Genomic DNA, 22,324 nt, shown 5'->3' with positions numbered 1-22,324 from the left:
CAGAGCACAATTGTACAGAACTTTGCCGTGACGGCGAGGAATCGTGTACGGTGTTCCGTTGATGCCTCTAGATTAGGTACAATCGAGTAGCAAATGATTGGACTTCCCTGTAACTATATCAATCTGCTGCGTCAAAGGTGCGCTCAGAGCACTAAAATTAAAGCTCATTAAACGTCTATGGAAACCAGGCTGGGACGGGAATGCATTCAGGTTCAAAAAAAATAATAGGGAAAAGGAGGTAGTGTTTAGTACATACCTGTTTTTCTTAAGCCTCCATCTGCAGGACAATTGTAATCGCTTGCAGCGATTAGAAAACACGTCCCCCCGCTCCGACGGTCCTGTTCTCGGGTGCTGGACCTTCGCATGGCGACTCTTTCCTCCGGAGACACGGTCAGGTCGCTGCCACCGCTACAGTCCGCCGACAGTACTGCGAGCGGTATCACGAGTATGTCAAAACATACTCAAATGGTCCGCCGGTGGAGTCCTCTGGTCTTAGCTCGAGGGACAATCGAGTCCCAAAAGCGATGAAGCTACTGCGCGTCACGACCTGATGATTTTGGTTTGATGGGAATATTTGTTCCGTCCTATTTTGTCATTTCAAAGCGTGTTGTACATTTCAAGTGTCACCTGAGAATTTGGACCAGGAGAAACTGGATTCTTGAACAAGTCCCGCAAGAAAAACGCAGGACCGCGCTTGCGAAACGTTTGGACGGCCGGTTCACAACTCGCGCACGTTTTTCGACGAGGTTTCTCATTCTCCCAAAGTGGCCTTACCTGAGCGATTGCGTTCGAGTCCCCTGCCGCCTTTGACGTGGCACAGGTCACCTTGAGTGCTGTTGCAGGTGGCGGTGAGATCAGCTTTGTAGTAGGTCGGGGAGCCTCCCTGTACCGCCTGGGGAATGTGTTTCTTCCGCTTCTTGGGGAGCTTCTGCTTGGCCATGGCCAGGGAGTAGTACATCCCAAAGTTATTGACGATGACAGGCACGGGCATGGCTATCGTGAGCACTCCCGCCAAAGCGCACAGGGCGCCCACCACCATGCCAGACCACGTCTTTGGATACATGTCGCCATACCCGAGGGTGGTCATGGTCACCACGGCCCACCAGAAGCCGATGGGTATGTTCTTGAACTTGGTGTGGACGCTCGCCGTCGGATCGTTGGGCTTAGCGCCAATGCGTTCGGCGTAATAGATCATGGTGGCAAATATTAACACTCCCAGTGCCAGGAAGATGATGAGCAGCAGGAATTCATTGGTGCTGGCCCGTAGCGTGTGGCCCAACACCCGTAGCCCCACAAAGTGACGGGTGAGCTTGAAGATACGCAGGATACGAACGAAACGCACCACCCTGAGGAATCCCAACACGTCCTTGGCAGCTTTTGAGGAAAGGCCACTCAGGCCTACTTCCAAGTAGAAAGGCAGGATAGCCACAAAGTCGATGATGTTCAGGAGACTCTTAACAAATTCCAACTTGACCGGGCAGAAGGTCACCCGGACCAGGAACTCGATGGTGAACCAGAAGACGCAAACGCCTTCCACATAGATGAGCGCGGGGTCAGTCTCAATCTCGTACTGCGGTCCCAGATCGGGCAGGCTGCTGTTCCGCGTCGCCTCCGTCTTGTTGATGATGGTGTGGAACGCCTCGTGGGTCTCCAAGCAAAAGGTCGTGATGGAAACCAGGATGAAGAACAAAGACGCGAAGGCAATAAACTGCAGGGGGTGGGAGAGAGAAGAGAAACACACAATTGACGACGGCTTTAGACCTGACGTTCCACGTTATTCGGCGCTATGGAGCGGCTAAGCCCCCTTTGCAAAATCGAGATAAATCATTCACTCCGGAGCGAGAGTGTAAACACAGACGAGTTTTAATTAACTTGCCTCCGCTTTAAATCGCCTCCAGAGAGAGATGCAATCTATTAGCAAGTGAAACAAACAAGCACACACTTCTTTTTGCGCCACTTGTTGACATGAGGCACGGGGAATACGTATGGCATCCGATTAAATCTCGACGTCTGGCGGTTCGCAATATAACGAGGATGCGAAAATTCACTGAATTTCTTCAATCTGTCAAGCGGGGAAAAAAAAGCACAATCATAAAACTTTATGGCGACATTATGATCAGAATAATGTGAACGAGATCATTAGTGGTTGAAATGAAATTACATTTGGCCTGTAAGCGTTGGCAATGTGAAATCTGACAACACACATGACATGAAATGAAAACAAAAAGTACTCAGGCTAAATTTGGTGTACGTCGCTCGGAAATTAGGTCTTTGAGAACGTTTTGAGCGGGCTTTTCGAAAACAATTTGCGCAACTAGACGACTTGTTTAGCGTGCCGAGAGTGTAAAGAAAAAAAACATACAAGTCGCACTGGCGTATGAATCGTATTTTGGGGATAATTTATTCGATAAAATCTAAACACCCAGGACAGACACGTCATCTTGAAAGGCAAATAAAAATAACACGTTACATGACGCAGCAAAAACGAACTGGGAACGTGCCTGTTATGTTCACGTAACATATTAAGAGTTATTCAGATAACTAGAGTATCACGAATACGCCAACAAGTTCACCAAAACATCAGTGTCACTCCAAATCACTAAATCCGATTAAATCTTCATCTTCCGTGTCACTTTTAAACAAACGGAGGGAGATTTTTTTTTTTTTTTAACGGAGGTAGATGTGGCGCTTCCTCCTACGTCACTTACGTCAGACTTGTCGTCGAGTTATCAACATAGGCCAAGCGCGCCCTCTTGCGGTTGAATGTGAAAATAACACGTGAAATGATGAATAATGAGAATGATGAATGAGAATAATGAGAATAAAAATTATGAATGAGAATAATGTGTTGTGATTTATAGTCCGGAAATTACGGTAGTCCTCCTTCATTTTTCAAAACACAAGCGCGAGACCGTCCGTCAAGTCAAAGACAACACAGTCAACTCGGAAAAGAAAACCGAACAGGATCAGGCGGTATCTAATGACGGTTCCGTGTTCCACATGTAGCAATGCAGCAAAACATAATTTCACTTTTAGCTTCCAAAATATTCCGACAGACGAAAACAGTTTCGTCGACATAACATTTCATTTTTTCCGGCGTCTATGAGCGGAAAAAAAAAAAAAAAAGTTTTCGTTGCTTTTAGAGGGAATGATTCCACTCATACGCCCAAACACAAAAAGCCTATGACTAATTAAGAGACTTCAGAAAAAGTCCAATTCACTTTTACGCTCCGGTAGAAATATATTTTCTCGCGATATAAATGCCAAAGAGGAGGTTTTATGGGGGGGAAACAACATCTCATGAAAATGTTTTGTCAGAAGTTAGATTCGCGCAGTCAACAAAGTCAATGTCATATTCTAACGGCCCATTGTAATGCGCTCCTAAGTTTGATTTTTATTTATTTATTTTTTGTCCGTCACTAAATCAACGTGAAAGATTTAAGGGCACGAGAAACAACAAAGCACTTAATTACATTACGTATCGTCTCCCCAAAAAAGTGACAGTCAAATCAACAGGGGGGAGGTGGTGACTGATGTGTCCTTTTGTTTATTCCCGGGGCTCTTCACCACTGCGCTCACTGGGAGTCACATTGAGGGAGGACCGACTGCTGAGCAGGTACTCTGCAGATTAAAACTGAAGACAAAAAAAAAAATAACCCAAAGCGAGTCAAGATATTAGTCAGGCAGGGTAAACTCTTTGTAATCAGTGAATTCAGTCGAGTCCGGAAGCTTAACACTCCTGGTGGGATTGGGGTTTGTAATTAGGGAATTACATTTCCATTTGAACAAAACAAAACCAAAAAAATTTACCATCCACACGTTTTGCTGTAAAATCTGTGCATGGCTTTAAAAAGACCTGGCCTGGTGAGTGACGTGGGTGTCAGCAAAAGAACATCTAGAAAGGGCTGGCACTGAAACATTATTTTTCAATTTTTTCTGCAATTAATTCGCGCAAAATGAATGCGTAAAATTACAGAAGCCATTAAATCCGCTTTGATGTGCCGCGCAGCAGCAGCCGGTCAATAGGAGGGAACGGCTCACGCTGAGAAACAGGCATGACGTCTAATTGTATTTATTTATTTATTTTTTAAATCACATTGTAAAATTAAACCCCAGTTAAACCAATATTATATGGTGCTTTTTGCTGAATGGCTCATTACAGCCCATTGTTGCATAATTTAACTGCCAAGTAATTGACTTCCATCTCGGTCTCGTTCTATAGAGACCGGCTCGGATAATGCGAGGTTGTCGCGAAACAAAAAGCACGCTGAAAAATAAAGCCTGGGAGAACAGGTCCCAGAATATCCAACACAGGAAATTTTCCTTTCATCAAACACAATGCTGCACGTCTTCCCTTGATCAGCTGGCGCCATGGTAACACCACCTTCATCTATTTTTTTTTTTTTTTTTTACAGTTTAAGATGGTGAATTGAACGATGCAGGAGGGGAGAATGAACATTTGTGCTATTTGACAGGGAAAAAGGGGTTTGTAGGTAGGAGATATTCATTGGCGACCCGAATCTGCGACAGGGTCTCATCCCAATTTGGCTTTTTCTGGTTCTGGGAAAAAGTCCAACAGGAAAAAAAAAAGAAAAAAAATAGGCTAGAGTCCGAGCAGTTCTACTTACAAAAAGAGAGCAACACTGACCATATTTGGCTATTCTGTCCAGACTTTCTTCATGGTGTCATCAGGATGACTAATTGGATGACTATGTGTGGGTCATTTGTTTTTCCGAGGGTTCAAAAATCCACAAAAAGAGGAAAACGGCAAACTCACTGAACATCCACTTACGACCCAAAGTTGGAACTCACTCAGTTTTTGAGGGGTACAATTCTGCTCACCTCTCCCTACTTGTGCACCGATGCCATGTTGGGCTCCTGTTACCGTGACGACCGAAGGCTACGACTCAAAATAAATAAAGCATGCGCCCTGACTGTATCTTCCCCTCCCAGCCGCCATATTACCGAATGCTCAATTGTATTGTGACTCCATTGCGGTGTCACGATGGCACGCTAACGAGAATGATAATGAACTGACATCAACAGGCAAGCGGCACAAACCCCCCCCCCCTCCGACACAGAGACATTTCGAAGCGGCTGCACATGACAAAAGGATTTGCTGTTCCCCTTGTTGTCTCCCGTCATTGTCTCCTGCTGTCATGCTGAAACACACACACACACACACGCACACGCACACGCACACGCACTTCTTCCTCATTATGCCGCCATGCTGTGACATGACAGCCAGCTCACTGGGGGAACACTGCTAAACCCATATTGCTTTTGGCAGCCAATGGTTCTCCAGGGCGGAAAAAAAAAAACCCATAGCCTTTCAAAAATGCCCTCATTTGAATAATTCATTTTCTTCACAGAGGATAAAGAATAAATGCACGCGAACGTTCATATTTTGTCAGTCTACGTATGCTGCGCCGTTTGTGTTCAAATCGATGTTGCTTATAGGGCTGGAGCGCCAAGATATTGACGCTAGTTTCATTAGCCTGTAGATGGGGTATTTCATTGTGTGTTAGCATTACGCTAGCAAACTTTTGCAGAATTCCCTTCATTTTTTTTTCTGTTTAATTTGACAGTTACGCGACTGTTGGTCTTTTAACTGTCATGGGAGAATCTCAAAGCAGTGGAAGGAGCAAACTTAAGGAACAGATAATACGCAGCGTATGGCCACAAGTGTGCAGTATTCATCCAATGACCACTAAGGCAACATTACACACATACAAAAAAAAAAAAAAGCTACATTACAGCCTCCAGGTCGGATTAAAAATAACATCTCGAAGGTCCCAGGGAGAGTGCGATACCAAATATAACTCACGCGAGGCTCATTCATGTGTTCATGTCGCCTGTTAATATCTCAGCAGGCGCCATTGATTCATGACAGCGCAGGTTGATGTTTGCACTGCTATAGTTGCCGTGGCGATGGTGTGAAGATGATTTTTTTTTTCTTCTTTTAAATTATTCTTCATACATTTTCTCAAATTGAACCAAGACAACTAGCTGGCTGGATTTTCATTCATTTTTCACGCAGTCATGAGCCAGTACTCTGCCTGTGAAGGAAATAAAAGAATTTCTGGAAATACTGCTCCATTTTTAGATCCCTGACATTAAACATGAAGGCAAAACATCTTTCCTCTCTTCTCAATGCCACATTTGGGATTTTAAAGTCATACTTCCCCAGACAGCCCCCATCGCCACAAAAAGTTGTGATGGCATGCGCTTTTCCCAATTCGGGCACTGACAGGCCGTTTTTTGTGAAAAAAAAAAACCACAACCCTTTGATTTGGGGTGTGTATAAATCCAAGCTCCCAAATCCCGGGAGACTAAACTTGACATTAATCACATTTCAAGGCAAGGACATATCTGAAAGTCTGACGGGATAATCGGAAACAGAGGGAGGGATCAGAAAGACAGAGACGGGATGGCAGACGTGTGGCCTCATTAGACGGAGCCGTCGTGATATTTTAAAAGCCGGCAGCATGTCTGAGCCGGCGTGGCGTGAAGAGTTTGGAGACGGAGGCGCCGCGTTTGACAATAGTATAAAAAAAATGCTAGCAAAAATAAATAAATTATGATGACACAGACAAATTGGATGGATACTTGAACAAATGGTGGGGCAACACATGTAGACAGATAATGACAAAAACCGCATGCATTCTTTATCCTCTGCAAAGACCCACACTATCATCACATCCAAAATAATGGAAAGTACTTTAAGTTCCAATCACTGCCAGACAATACAAACATTGGTTTGATGTTCTGGATCTACTTTTAGGTTCTTGTCAGGGAGGTTCTGTCCTCCCGTCTTTGGAGTAGCAAATGACGTGTGCTATTTACGTTTGTGTGTTGAAGACGCGATGTCTGCGGGACATCCTTTCTAATTCGTGATTAAAAGCCTGGTTGGCAGGCATTTGCTCAGCCCTCTCAAGATTTCCAGAATCCATGAATATATTATTGTCATTTAAAAAAAAAAAAAAAAGAAAAAAGCAAACGTGCAATTACACAGAGAGCAGAAATGAAAATAAGTGAGACAAGGCGAGCGGCAGCACAGACAGTTGCTACGATTTGTCGCTTTTTAAGTGCCGATAGCCGATTGCATGCCCCCGGCTCTGCCCTCGGTAGCCATGGCAACAAAAGCCGTCATGTGACAAATTGGATATAAAACCTGTTCCTCTTCACTTGTTGTCTATTTTGACGTAAAATCATCCGGGAATGTTTACAAAGACACTGGGCAACTGTTTGGATTTAAATTATGAAATTAAGTTGAAATGCAAATGTATTGAACTCAAAATGAAACTCCTTCACTCAATTTCAACACAGTTCCTAGATGCGAGTTTTTCGGTGAATAACGAAGGATAGGAAAATAAAGTAAAATGATTTGGAATTAACCCTTTCATGCAAAAAAAAAAAAAAAAAAAAAAGACAGGTGAAAACAATAGCGGCTCTCTTACTTTGTCCGCTCCATTCACTGACAAAGTGCATGGCAGCAGCTCAGCGCTATTCAACATCTTCGCCGAGAGATGAGGTAGGGACATTCTCCTGTTGCTATGACGATGAGAAACGTGAAAGCGGCGGCTGCAGCGCGCCGTGACAAAAGACAGGAGCGCTTCCGACAATGCCCGCGCCGATCCAGCCTGAGCTGAGCTGAATCTTGATGTGTTTTGACAAAGCAACAACATGCGAGCGGAGACTTGCCAATGGCGGCCTTTGCCACCGTGATGTCAAACTGCAGAAAATTCACACTTCGTATGTGTTCACATAACCCACCGAAACAAAACTGGTGTCAAAATATGATCCTATGAAAATATTCAAGGAGGCCCCAAACTGGGTCGCAGGTCAGAACTGCCTCACGCTGCCCCCACCCTTCAGTCAAATTAAATTTGCACTGCCCATTACGATGAACACAAAAGAAAAAGAGAAATTCACCAGGAACAGTTTTCAATTTGACAAACTTTACAAAACTACTTGCATGCCATTTAGTCGTAGCAGTATTTAGTCGTGTGTGCGTGTCTATGCAAGTGCGCTTCTACTTCCTAATCTAAATGATCTCTGTCCTCTTTTCTCTCTTTTGTGATATTCTTTGAATTGATTTTTTTTCATTTCTCAGTTAAATGATCAAACCGGAATTGGCCAAGACCCGTTAAAAAAAAAAAAAAAATGTTTTTACTGCCATGAAATCGTAAAAGGAGATGTCAGGAGATGGCCTTGGGCTTCACGTGAACCACCGCTGTTGAAATCTGACACCTTTTTTCCCCGTGTCACTCAATGTTAAGCATTATATTTATAAATAAGTTCTACTTTTGGAATCAGAACCCCAGAAAACTGTCTCATTTATGCAAACGTGCGATGAAAGCGTGCCAAAAACGCTCTCTGGCGGGAAAAAAAAAACCTAGCATTAGCGCAATAATTGCATTTCTGTCTGAAAGCTGATGAGATAAAAGGCATCTGAAACGAGAAGGCGGCAGTCAAGAGACAACCGAGCGCAAGGAAGTCATGCTTCAAAAAAAATAAAAAAGGGAGGCATGAAAAATAGAAGACAAAAGCAGATTACAGACATGGTGAAAGAGGAGAGCGAGACGTGCGAGTGACGATAATGAACGCTGCCGCTCATTGTGGCTTGCTCAGATTCCGACCGTCCGCCGTTCGACGATTCCGCTTTAAATAATACAGCTAAAATGGAAAAGCTCTCATCGCCCGCGTCCATTAAGCCAAATCGCACTCTGCTCTGGAAGAAAAATCTCTTTAATGATTCATGAAGCGGCTCCCATTTACTATCAAACAGACTCGGCAGAATGGCAGCGCGATCCAACCAGTGAAAAGTTGAGCTTTTTTTTTTTTTTTAAATGTTCAGCTATTTAAAAAATATGAACTACCGCCGTCCTTATAGGACAGGTATCAGCAATTCTCTCCCCCGTAGAATACGCCGTTTAAGTTTGCTGGGGCCCGTCTCATTTTTGTCACTCGTCGCAGAGGATAAAGACTATACGCCTGCGAGTATTGCTTTATCTGTCTTCATGTCAATGGCTCTCATGTCTTAAAAAAGAAAAAAATCTCGTCTCGCACCAATGGATCCAGTCAGCAATTTTTTTTTTTTTTTTTGGGTTCTACATTCTGAATTCGGAAAAAATCCGCTAACAGCATACACTGGAGCACCCCCGCCCGTCCTCCTACGCCTCCAGTGGATATTTATCAACACCAGGCATTATGGCTGAACTTATCAGACGTTCCGCGTCGAGTTTAAAGCCAATTACCCTGCAGGAAGCGAGCAGAGCCGTGGCTAAACCGAACCCGGCTCAGAAACGGGGAGCAACACAAACAGGCACACAGAACGGAGCCCCTATAGCAGCGATTATTACAGAAACCACCACGGCAACATGAACTCGGCTCCGAGACGAGAAGTAAAACTAAATATAACTCCCCGCGCACCCCGTGGCCAAATAAACAAGAGCATTACTTTGAGCTAATATCGAAGTTTTGTTTTGTTTTTCTTTTGGAAACAAAGTCGGTGACATGCTTTCTTTAAAAATAACCCCGTCATGACGATCAAATGTACTGTACAGAGTTGATCAAGAAGATTCATCTTGGGTGACAAAGATATAAGTAACGCGACAACGGATAGAGTGACGAAGCAGCGCTACAGATTGATGTGCACATGAAATGATATCGCCGTAGGGGTGGGGTGGGGGTGGGGGCGTATTACGTTCTACGATAGGATAAAGGCTGAGAGCTGTCAGATTTTATTTTATTTGATTTGTTTAGGTTTTGGCTTCTCTCGCCATTGTGTCCGGGTGTCACCTTCTGCCATGAACGCATGCCAAGGAAAACAGACACTAATCCCTCCCGAGACTCCGCTCCGGGTTTGTGATTTCCAAATGCCGCCCCCCACCCCCGTCTCAAGGTCGCTGCCATCCGCGGGCAGACGGACAAAAGGGAGAAAAGGAAGGCCGATGGAGTGGGAGAAGTTGACTCGGGGAAGTGCGTCAAAATCATTTTCATCACTTGCTACTAAAGAGTCCGGACGGTGAAGATCATCAATGCCTGAAGACCTCATCGTGTTTCGCATCCGCAATTTCGATTTCATTATCGAAACCTGAAACGGTTTCATGCCTTACCCCAGTGGAAGCAGGGCCCGGTTCCTCTAAATCGGGCCGTCACAAGCCATGGGCCCTCCGGTAACACCGGATGACGCGGTGCCCCCAAAGCAGCGCAATTAACTCGAGGCGGAAGCGAGGGGAAAGGGAGATTTCTTGATTTATATGCAAAACTCCCGCTGTGAGTCGTAGCCAAACAAGACAGTCTCTCCGAGAGACTTGCCGTTTTATGTCGGCGTGTGGCCGTGCAAAGCGAAGCGGATCATGAAGGTTCAAAAGAAGTCTTTGCCTTCAAAAGAAAACTGAAGAACACGCTCTGCCGGAAAGATCAATGCCGGATCGTTCAAACGGTTCCTCGCTGGATTTGGTCCCCGATTTTTGGAACCCGAAATGCCTGAATTTGTGGTAGCGTCGGACAACGATGGCGCTCTGATGCTGCCGGAAAGTCTTCATGTGTTAAATTGAAACAGAAAGAACAGATGAGAACCAAGGTAATGCATTGACTCAATTTAAGCATTCTGACCCCCCCAAATGTATAACCCTGAAAGAGCCGTCCAAGAATATCCTTCTGATGGGGAAAAAAAACGAAAAAATGTGAATGTAGGCCAAGTCAGTGAGGCACAGTATACGGTGGAAAGCCAAGAGGCTTGGCCAGATTTGAGCTCATCCCCAGTGAGTCTGGGTTTTTCATCCCCGCCCCCATCCTGTTTCTGATTGATCGACTCGTCTGGCTCAACAGGTGCCTGCTCCCGTTGCTCTAACGCTACCCGTATTTCGAAAATACGAGCTGGATAGAAGAGAGCTTGTTCTTCTGCCCTTTTTTGGGGTGGATTGGAAGCAGGATTCTGTCAGAAAACTTCTCCGAAGTCTGGGACAAATTTCACGATCGGGGGAACTTGGGAAAAACCACGGATTTCGAGTTCCGATTGAATGTTTGGCAAATATACTTCAATCCAAAAAGAACGTGCCTACGTAATAGGACGTGAAAGCCGCACCGCCGAAATGTCTGAGTGCAAACACGCTCCATAGCAAAATGTAATCCATTAGCGTCCCCGCGAAGTAATTATTAACACACAGACGGGAGACATCCCAGACGGCTCGGGCTCAGACAAATGTATCTGCCTCGGCGCACTTGCATATATTATTCCGGCATTACGAAGCAACGGGTGTCTCTTCCGCATAAAAATTGACGGGTAATCATCTTTGCTCTGTGACTTTGTCCGTCTTTGTGACAGCTCCAAACTTCTCCTGAAATCCCCGTCCGGAGACGCCGATCAATAATAGATGAGCGATCGGGTCGAATGACTCTTTTGTTCTACCCGCTCAATCCACTGCTGGTGAAACTCGAAAACTTGAAATGCCTTTTAAAGGCAATAAATGGAATTCTGAATTTTCCGCGCCTGTTATTTTGGTCGTCCCCAGAAAGCATGTTTCAGTTTCTTCAATGAGTGCGCAATAGGATTAAGCCCAGGGGAATCAAAATGTCATCTCGTACCAGTCCAACATTTTGGTCTTTACCATTTTGGGGGAGTTTTGGGTCTTGGCAATTTCATTGTACCCTGCACGGATTCATCAACGTGACCACCGAGACCACAATTTGTTTTGTCCTTCTCCTCAATTTGTCATCGATTTTCCTTACCCCAGTCTAGGGGCACCAACAACTTTGTCCTCTTATGTGTGCCTGTTTGACTCGCGGCTAAATCTTGCCAATCGGTGATTTACCGACCCTGAATGAAATAGAAAGACACGCTTCATGAATTTACAAGCGTCTGACAGCTGACAGCGCCAGGAATGATATCAGGGTGATGAAAGAAGTGTTATTTCCGAGTAGCACGTGGAGGGAGGAATAAAAAAAACATAACAGCATCTCAGTCGTGAACGCTGTTGTGTACCTCAGAAGCCCTTTCTCTTAAAACTCATCCTTCCAGGGCTCCAGTAAACGTGGGAACGAGGATTTTTTAGCTTCCAGGCATCGAGGTATTGATTCGAGGAAGGCCTTTATTTTCCAGTGCGCGATTCTACTTGGCTTAGCTTCACTCGCCTTGGTTTTCCCTACATGAAAATAGTCTCACAAGACGCGGTAAAAAACATGTTGCTGTTGTTCAGGACCCCAATTTCACACCGAACGAAGCAAGACAATGGAACGTTATTGTGGTGACATAGACAGTTCTAGGGACTGTTCCAAACTACTTCTGGAACACTGCACAGTCTCAGAAAACACATTTACGGCTTGGACAATTTCACCTTTTCAAGACTCCAGACCAACACTGGTTTACATTCGCTATCCGGATTCGGAATTCTTGGAATTCCTGGCGGAACAGCAATCTGCAATAGTTTGTGGTACTAGCTGGTGCTGGTAAAAATGAGACATGGTATCTACTCGAGCAGGGGTGTCAAACTCATTTTTAGTTACTGTTTCCCTTGGAGGGCTGTGATAACTGAAACTATATAAAGAAATCAAGAATAACGTTTTATTATTTTTATTAATATTTGTTTTATTGATATTTATTAATTTGTTTCAGTAACTGTAATGAGGGGTTTGGTAACAAGAAAATGCTGACAATACGTCACTGATTTATTACAGATGAAATTTTGGTGCACATTTTAGCAAGTATCATGGAAGTCGTCATCTTTGATTTGCTTTCACGGGCCACTTAAAATGATGTGGCGGGCCACATCTGGCCCCCGGGCCTTGAGTTTGACACCACGTATGAGAGTGTAGGTCGGGTTTTTATAGTACAGTATAACACACCCGTGTTTCATTCAATCGTCTCAAAGGTTACACATGAGCTTGACGCAGCTCGGAAATTGTAACCGGTAAGGCAGCGCAGGACTACTTTGGTTGCGAAAAGGAACATAAAGGCCAGATGTCAGGATGCCCCCGCGTACTAATTGCCAGTATTCTAAGACAGACCAATATAACGCAACCTTTTCCCAGGGTCGAATCGCTCTCCACCTCGTTCGGGTGCCTTCCATTCTCGACACGACAGTTTTACAAGTCCTTCTTGTCACTGCCGCCTGTATTCTCCGTCATTAAACATGTACGGCTACAGACGAGGCGGAAACGAGCGTCGCCATAAAGTCAGTTACGAAATTAACAAAAGCGGGCTCGTTTGTTGCGCCGAGGCTGCCCGCAGAACTTCCACCGTCTCGGAAACGAGCGTCGCCATAAAGTCAGTTACGAAATCAACAAAAGCGGGCTCATTTGTTAGCCGAGGCTGCCCGCAGAACTTCCACCGTCGGTGCCGTTTTGGATTTGAACAATCTATTTGCTTCGCTTTTTGAAAAATGACGGCCCTGGGACCAAAAACTGGGTAAGTGGGTCCTCTTTCCTTGCTGAGAAATGTGACTCATCCCACCCCTTCTCCCGCTGCCCTACTTTACACTAACGGTGAAAAATAGACCTATCAAAAGTATCATTTTATCAAACAGCCACCCCAAAAGAAACTGTTTTTGTTTGGGTGAAGCGGGGAGTGGAAGGAGGGGGTGGCGGCACGCACAGAGGCACCAATCATGTTGACAGAGTAAAGCCAGAAATAGCAGGACAGTTGCGACTTAAAAACTGGCGCACGGGTTATGGAAGAAACTGATGAAAAGGCGCCGATTCAGTCTTTCATATTCACCATTTCAGGCGACCGATTGAAACCATTTATCATCCTTTGTGAACTAGGACGGTGTCGAAATCGAGCTAGCTTACATTCTCAAACACGCAAAAACAGATAACAGCCAAGTCAGAGAGGCAACCGATGGCGTTGACTTGCCGAAAATGTCAAAGCAACATCCCGATGCCGTTTCAGATGTTAATTGAACGGGAGAACCGAGCCAAAGACAAAATGAAAACACTCGCAAGGAGCATGAAGACGATTGTAAACGATCGTCAAATCGGAAGAAGCGGGACCGCATCTCATTTCCGCGTTCATTTTGAAGTACAAAGGCTTAGACGCAAACCGTCGGCTTCGCTGCTGGTCTCTTAATGTTCACTCGGGTAACCTAATTTATCACAACCGATAAACGACTTCATCAATCACCGAGAGGACGAAGGAACATTAGCGGCGGTGAAACGACCCCGCGGCGAATATACAATGGCTCGTAATAACATTTCCACGGGGCACTGAGCAGGACAGAGACACTTTCTTTTTGCAGCGGCTGAAACGCGTACGGGATATTTTGTCCACGTCATCCCGGGGCGATCAATGTTGGACTGCGCGGCCGCCACGGGAAGTGCATTAGCATCGCGGTATGACGGCGGGAGTGGGGAGCAAAAAAAAAAAAAGCTGTCCAGCTGGCGTCGAGGCAGGGCAGCGCCAGCGTTGCCAACCTCCTGCCGTCTGGCAGCCCGAGATCAAAAGCGAGGGCCGGGACAATTCCCAACTGACGGGGAAGATGACAAAGGGCAAAAACCGCAGAGTCACCGCGCGTCCTGAGGTATCACGTTCAACCGGATACTGAACCGAGACCGATTTGCAGGTCAACCATTTGACTTTGGGAGCGTTCCGCTTTGTGCTGGCTTGAGCTAAAAATCCATCCCGTGATCCCGCAGTTTCGGCCACAGGCCTTCTCGTGTGTCACTGTGACTCAAGGATATTTCGATGCCTGCTGTCTTGCGTCTGTGATGTCATAGTTTTTGTGTCATTTGAACATTGAGACATTTAACGTATGCGCCCTTTCACTATTTTGTAGGCCTACTTTGGACACTTGTTAGAAAGGCAGCCGAGTCAGGAATGAACATCATCCTCTGCCTGGGAGTCTGATGAGCAGGTCTAGAGGGTCCTCCGGGTCTGCGCAGGCCTGAATCCAGTCGAGAACGACTAATCGGATTGTTTCTGCCGGGTCGCTATCACTGAACCGTAAAAGCAACTTCGGAGGGACGAAATCTGCTGCGCCACGATACAAGCTCGAGGGGGTCACTCGGCTTTCATGTCAAGTCAACAGAATGAGACTTGAATCTTTTTTTTTTTTAAAATTGTATTCCCACTGTTCCAATGTTCCAAGCCACGGCCTGAATTGAAACAAAGCAAAACAATATTGTGTCTTAGCAAACTAGCGTCGGTGTTGCATTTTTAACCCTTTATGCAACATAACTTAAGTTTATACTGAGACATATATTCTTTATCCTCTGCAAAAGTCACTTAGTTGCGAAACTCTTGTCTGTCTTATGAATTCAGTTCTCAAGAGAAAAGTGTTTTTGGAAAACAAAAAGTTTCTCCACTCCCATTCTAAAATTTGAGCGATTGAGAACCATAGTGGGCTAGCTCCATTTTTTTTTGGGGGGGGGGGTTGTGGCTGTAATTACAATCTGGTGGATTTATATTTGGTCTGCTAAGAATATTTAATCACTTTCAAAAAACGTTTCATGCAATTGTGGTCTAAGCCCAAATAGTTGACTCTCAAATTTGTCGTTTATTCACGTCAGGACATTCAAAAAGTCCACCTAAATGGACGTTGTCCCACGAACATGATCACGGATGCCAAATGTGGCGCGTGACTTGTGGTGGCAAATAATTTAAAAGTCCCTTTCCAAGCGAGTGAGCAAGTTTTGCATTTGAGAGGCTGGAAGAGAGAAAACGAGGAGGACAGACAGACAAGAACGGGGAGCGCAAAGCCCGATGGGACGCCGTATATAGCCGGCGACTGCGAGGGAACGACTCCATTCATGCATACGGAGCGAGTCGCCTTTATTAACTATCCAACAGTCTCTTGTCTCTCGCTTTCTGCGTGCAAAACATATTTCAGCCGTTTCATCTGTGGTTTCCGACAAAAGAAAAATGGAGTTAGCCCACTCTTAGTATTAGTGATTCTGATGAAAAACAACCCTTTGGAGTTCGATTTTGGAAGCTGATTAACCCTTTCGTGCACCCTGAAACCTGATAAACTGTCCACTGTATGATGCCTGCCCCCCCCCCCTCCCCGGCATACATTGGCTCTGCTGTCACGCATATGAACGGGCGCGGAAGCAAACATGACATTATCACCAACAATGACTCATACCGCGAGGCTAGCATCAGTGTGTGTTGACTCCTTACACAGGCTTGCCCACTGCTCCATTACACCGAGCTGTCACCGTTAACATCGCCGGCACGCCACCGTGATTGGCGGGGCGGATTAACGTGACGGACAGCGGCTCCAAACATGCCCAGCGGCGTGCCATCACCGCCCACGCTTGGACAGCCGCTTGCCCTGCCCTTCCTCGCCGGCCATCAGGTCCGCTGCTGTATCCGCGTCGGCCTCGATTAGCTCAGCTGTTTCCGCCCCAGAAGCTGCGTAATGGGACCAGACAGGGTTTTCCGAATGAAGTAGGACCTTCAAACAAGTGTGGTTCTGCCAAGACAAAGATTCGTCAGAGATTTGCGAACGTCGCCGATTTCCAGAGCATAAGTTTTTATGATTTTATTACATCAAAAAATGAAAAGCTGTATGCAGGAGCGTATCACTCTCTTATTTTTATGGTCCTGGAATAATGATTCCCAGCAAGTTATCGATCCTGCCATCGGTGAAGGGCTTTTTGTACTCGGTCAGGATGTGCGCCACTTTAACCGATGCTTCTGTTGATGCCTCGCTCTTGTTTGTCGGTTTCATAAACAGAGACCGTTGTTTTTTTTTTGGAAGAGTGCTTTTCAGCTGTTTTACCTTCTCTTCCGCGAAGAAGTCGCTGTGGAAATGCCCCCGTTCCACACATCAGACATACACTTGTCGCTCATGTTTGCAAAGCAACAAGTACAAATAGTTCAGATCAGTTTAAGCCTAGTTTAGTTCACTTCAGTTCAGCTAAGAACCCCGTCAGACATCTTTGGGACGAATTAAAGCACGATTCGAGAAAATCTAACCGAGGAGTACCAATAGAATTTGGATATCCATTTTCAAGTCTTGCCAGATCCTCATTAATCCTGCTTGAACAGCTGAACTTGATTCAGAGTTCACCTGAAGCACTTTAATTCAATGTCATGTGCTGACCCCAATTTAATCGTAATTTCAATGGGACTGATTCATTCTGAGCGCAGCCACATCGCCGTTTAGAAGAGGGTGTGCGCACTTGTGCAACCACATTATCTCAGTCCCCCATCCCCGAGTTGTACAAGTTATCAGACGCATTCCTGGGTGGAAAAAAAAAAGTTTTCTCGATCCCGAAAACCTGGCATGTAAACAGGGGTGTGTAGACTTTTTCTTTGAAGTCTTTCGCTGACAAACGGTTTAATCTCGGGTACTTGGATGGCAACGATGCAAAGAGGGCATACTATCTCGCACTGTCGGTGTCAACGGAGCGCGCGCGTGTCGTATGCTCCAACGCGCTTCGTTTTCAGCGCATCAGCGCCCTGGAAACGAACAAGCTGGCACGCTAAGGGGTAACGGAGCAATAAGGCGGCCCACGGTCGAGCAGGTTTCTGAAATCAATCCGTTTCACAGAGCAGACAGATCTCAATGAAAACAGGCGGCGGCGATGAGCGCCGGCGTTGCCGTGACGACCGGGAGGCGGGCCCCGGCTTTGGTTTTCTTCACGCGTGCGGCAGGCGGCACCCAGACGGGGTTGGATTTTTAACCTCTTAAGTGGCAGAAAGCAAGCGTCGGTCTCAGATGAGATCATAGACGGACGGGGATGGGAAGCGGACGGTGGGGGGGGGGGGGGGTGCGTGGGTGAGGGTGAGGCATGTGAGCCGAAAGAGAAGGGCTTCAGTACAGGCAGCAAAACGCCCGCCTCAACGCAGATATGGAAAATGATATCAGTGGCTCTTGTTATTTGGCTTTCCGTAGTTTGTTACAGTCACACATATTTTTTTTTTTCAAATGAAGGACCCCCCCCCCCCCAATAAGATTATCATATTTTTTGCGCTATAAGGTGCTTCGGAGCAGAAGGCACGCCTTCAATGAATGGCCTATTTTAAAACGGTTTTCATAAATAGGGCACACCGCATTATAAGCCGCATAGAAGAGAAGCCACAATCGTGGCTGCAGTTGCGTTATGCATCCACTAGATGGTGCTGCGCTAAAGGGAATACAATACAATGCAATACAGCTTTATTTATATTGCGCTTTCACAATCACTGCAGCTGGAACAAAGCATTTTCCAGAATATTTACAATACTACCACTAATAATAATAAATACTAAGAAGAAATCAGAATATTGATAGAAGGCACATCGGATGATAAGTACTGTCGGCTTTTGAGAAAATGGAATGCTTTTAAGTGCGACTGATAGTCCGGAAAATACGATAATGTGGAAAATTTATGAGAATAAAGCTCACGGGGCACAAAGACATAAGCGTCCATATTTTATTTTAATGTTCATTCTCTCATGAATTCTGACTTTATTCTCTTCATCGACAATATTGTCAGTTTGCGCTGGAAATATTGCGACGTTACTCTCGTCACTGGAGTGGACTAAAACTCCAACTTTGTTCTCGGGATGCCACGCGTGTGATCAAGCAGTCATTTTTGACAGGCGGGTACGTTTTCGACAGATTCGCCGGCCTGTTTGGGTCGCGCAAGTTCGAACGCGCTGGCTGCAGATCGGAGAGGCGGCGCGCGAGAGGGAAGAGAGAGCAGGACGGGCTACAACAATAGAAACAGCGCGGGGGAGCCCACCAGAACACGACTGCTGGCGCGAGCGCCTGTGAGCAAGTTCATTAAATGGACAGACTTGTACTTTTCGGCTTCGGCCTTGCCTGGAGACACAAACTCATCGAGCATTTTTTTTTTTTTTTGCTCATTGGAACAAAGCAAATATCAACTCTAAAAACTAATTGGAACAAAAAAATAAATCAATACGTGCACACAAATGTAGAGTTATAAAGCTAAGTTAATTAGTGAGCCGAAAGAGGAAGTTGTGGCCAACTGCAAGCAGCTGCGATTTCATCAAACCGGAGCGGTATCTTAGCAACATCTCATATGTAGGCAGCGGAGGCTTGTCACCCATTGTCCTGGTTTGTGTCAATATTAGGTGGACTGGAAATGGTTAGCACGATCATTAGCACTTGCGCAATTGAACGAGATCCAGTGACAGGAAAAAAAAAAAAAAGGTCAAGGATGCCTTTTACATGATGAACAGTGGCGATTTCTGGCATGTGCATTACGTGAGGCCGCACGGGGTCTGCGTCAAGGTTATAATGCTGGAGGCTAACTCATGAAAGAATGAAAAAGTGAAGAAAAAAATATTCACAAAATCAAATAAAAACCACAAATATGTTTTTCAAAAGTGAAAGGACATCTTCCGTTTACAGAACAAACAAAAATGATCGCTATCCTTCGAGTCCTCCAGTTATTTCAAAAAAACTAAAATACTAAAACCAACAAAAACAGGACTGAAATAAATCACTTTTGAAAGATGACTTCACGAACTGAATTAAAAAAAAAAAAAGTTTTCTTTCAATTAAAATAAAAATCACTTTTGAAATCACCCACCCATTTTCCGCATATGAATGTTTCTCAGCGTTTTGGGGCACATTTTTAGGGTCTAATTAAATTTCTAATCTGTAATCGGCTCCAAAATCCTGATTGTGTCAATCTCAACAATAACGAGAAAAAGTATGATTTGATGACACGACTTGAGCAATAATGAAGTTTTGATTCAAAACATCATAGTTACTTGTATGATTGGGATATTGCCCGGCATGGCAAAATAACGTTTTATTGTTTTAACGTTCTAAAAATGCAAAAACGTGACCGTCGCTGCTTATGTTTTCAGGAATAAAACTATTGTGTGTTTGGTGAACACTTATGCCTACTATGCTACTGGATAAAAACGGTGGAATTTTTTTTTTGGTGTGTTGTTTTTTGGGGGGGGGGGGGGGGGGGCGCTTGGTGCAAAAAGTTTGAGAAACACCGGCGTTCCTTACCCTGGCCGCCCTGGAGGAGTAAGGGTCCTCGAATAGATTCCAGACGACCGGCTGCCACTTCCTCCACAGGCTGCCGCTCCCGTCGGGGGCCACGTCCTCGATGCCGAGCCTCTTGGCCACGTCGTCGTCCTCCTGCTCGCCGGTGTCCACGTTGAGCTCGAACACGTCCAGCGCCTCCTCGGCGTCGCGGTGCTGCCGGTACGTCATCCAGCAGCACGGCTCCACGTCCGTCTCGTCGATGCCCCAAAACGAGAGCTCCTCCTCGAAAAGCGGTCCGCAAACATCCGCCGGGCAGTGGAGCTTACCGGTGCGGTAGTAGTTGAGCACGTAAGCGAAGACGCCCGGGTGACGGTCGAAGAAGTACTCGTTGGTCCGCGCGTTGTACTCGATGAAGCCGGGGACTTGTTGCAGCTGATCCAGCACCGAGCCGATGTCCGAGTCGGAGGCGAGCAGGGCCAAGCGCGTCCCCGGCAACGTTTTCAGGGTGCTCTTGTACGTCTCGTGCCTGGTGCCCCCGACGTTGAGGATTATCCTCTCGTTGTCGTCGAACTTACCCATCGCTCGGGATCAGACATGACTCGATGGGGAGAAGCGGGGCGGAAGTTGAAGCGCACACACCCACGGTCCACGGTCCTGATGCTGCTCAGTCACAAAGCTCCGTCGGGGTGGTTTTTTTTGTCGCCGGTCTCACCCGTTGGACGACCTTGTTGGGTCTGGAGGGAGGAAAAAAAACAAACGCAAAGGGTGCCCATTGTTGTTGTGGCACCGACTGAGTCAAGACGACCGTGGCGTTTACGTGCATCTCCTCCACCCCATGCCCTCCTCCAAGACGCAGAGACGCGCGTCAGCGTCACGCCCCCCCCCCGCGCTCCCTCCATCCCCGAAAAAAAAAAAACATTTAAACGCATATCTAAATATGTAATGCAGGCATTTTTAGATTTCTATCCTTGCAAAAGATGAGTCATCCATCGGCGCTTTTCCTGTTGCTTTGGAGAGACCGACAGCAACAAAAACAAAACTTGGGGTCATTCTGGAATTGAAGGACAATTTGAACAAACATTTTGATCATTTATGTAAATCAGACTCCATACAATTCAGTGTCATTCAATATGAAGTTGTAGATCTCTTACCTTTCCACAAGGGGGCGCCAATTCCCCGACAATTATTGACGCGTCACCGCAGGCGTGTCTAGCCCATTTTTGGGGCCGCTAAACGACCCTTTAAATTAATCCAACGTCTAAAATTCGATGTCTTAAATTTTATTGACTGTTTTTATTTTCTTTTAAAGAAGCTGAGGAAGCGTCGCTGCCTTCGCTCCATTTCTAATGCGCGAGGAGGAGAAAGTGACGTCTTAAGTTTGAGCACAACTCAATCAGCAAGGGAGACAAAGCAGGAGGCTCGCCTTTAATTACACGCATCATTATTCCCCAGCGCAGCAGCTTTGTGAAACGACCGCCTCAGAGTAACCTAATTACTCATTACTTTGTTGTGATTACATCTGTACGGACTGGAATTAATAAAGATTTGGGGCCGGGAGTTGTATTCACAAAGTTAACGTGGTATATTTTTCAAATTTTTGGACCATGTTGAATCGTGTTATGAATGCTGGAAGGGTTTCACGTTGAAGATTTCAACAATCAGAGGCCCCCCCCCCCCACTAGCAAACAATCCAGATGGAAAATTGAGGGAAGGTCCAATGGAAAAGTCCACAAAATGGCTGTGACCCGGGCGGGATGACTTTTTAGATCCTCTTGGAACTGCTGCATTTTTAGGCCAACGGACCTCTGCAAGAGAAAAATAAATAAATAAAACGTGCATTCCAGTTATATTACTCATTTTTCCGGGACGTGCTGCCACCCAATTCCATTTCAAGCGGGCCTTTTTGGTGGCGGCGGAAAATTGGGCTGTTCAGTGATTGACTAATGAGATCATTCATCACGCAGAATGAAGGCTGCGAGCCAAGAGACGGACTCCCAAGTGCGCCCGGGCTGACAGGAAGAGGTAAATAAAATATATTCCAGGTGACCTTAACTTAAATAACCCATTAGACTCAACTGCAGTCCTTGGAATTCCTAAGTCCCTTTGGAGCAACCGTAGTGTCGTTGAAAATAGAAACCAGACTGAGTCTTTTTTTTTCCCCCCCCACATTTTTTGCTATATCTTGCCTCTAAAAATAGAGCAGCCGGAGTGCTGATCCTTATCAGGAATTGCAGGGTAACATTTGGTCTGAAAGAAGAGATTCTGGGCCAATACGTTTTATCTGCTCAGTAGCATTAAAAAAAAACAAACACGAATATTCCACTCCATCTCAAGTGCATGACTATTAATCCTGTTGAAACATATTTACATCAGGGAGTGACAGAGCAAAAATGCCTGTCAGACAGAGAGAGAGAGAG

At 45.7% G+C, this 22,324-nt stretch overlaps 1 protein-coding gene across 4 annotated transcripts in view; it reads right to left on the bottom strand.

Moving 5' to 3' along the window:
* The window catches only part of kcnc2 (potassium voltage-gated channel, Shaw-related subfamily, member 2), a 27,941-nt gene extending 5,617 nt beyond the window's left edge, over nucleotides 1–22,324 (bottom strand). For 3 of the 4 annotated variants that reach the window (XM_019866200.1, XM_019866201.1, XM_019866199.1), the window contains exons 1-3: nucleotides 19,929–22,324; nucleotides 775–1,708; nucleotides 257–427 (exon numbers count right to left, since the gene is read on the bottom strand). In XM_019866200.1, coding sequence (XP_019721759.1) covers nucleotides 257–427; nucleotides 775–1,708; nucleotides 19,929–20,486 — 1,663 coding nt within the window. In that variant the 5' untranslated portion in view covers nucleotides 20,487–22,324. The remainder of the gene's footprint in view (nucleotides 1–256; nucleotides 428–774; nucleotides 1,709–19,928) is intronic. The other variant, XM_019866202.1, reaches the window with a different exon arrangement.

The sequence above is a fragment of the Hippocampus comes genome, unplaced genomic scaffold (assembly GCF_001891065.2).
Source record: "Hippocampus comes isolate QL1 unplaced genomic scaffold, H_comes_QL1_v1.1 scaffold50, whole genome shotgun sequence".
Taxonomy (NCBI): Eukaryota; Metazoa; Chordata; class Actinopteri; order Syngnathiformes; family Syngnathidae; genus Hippocampus; species Hippocampus comes.
Note: the sequence above shows the minus strand (reverse complement) of the source record. Positions and strands in the feature narration are given on the sequence as shown.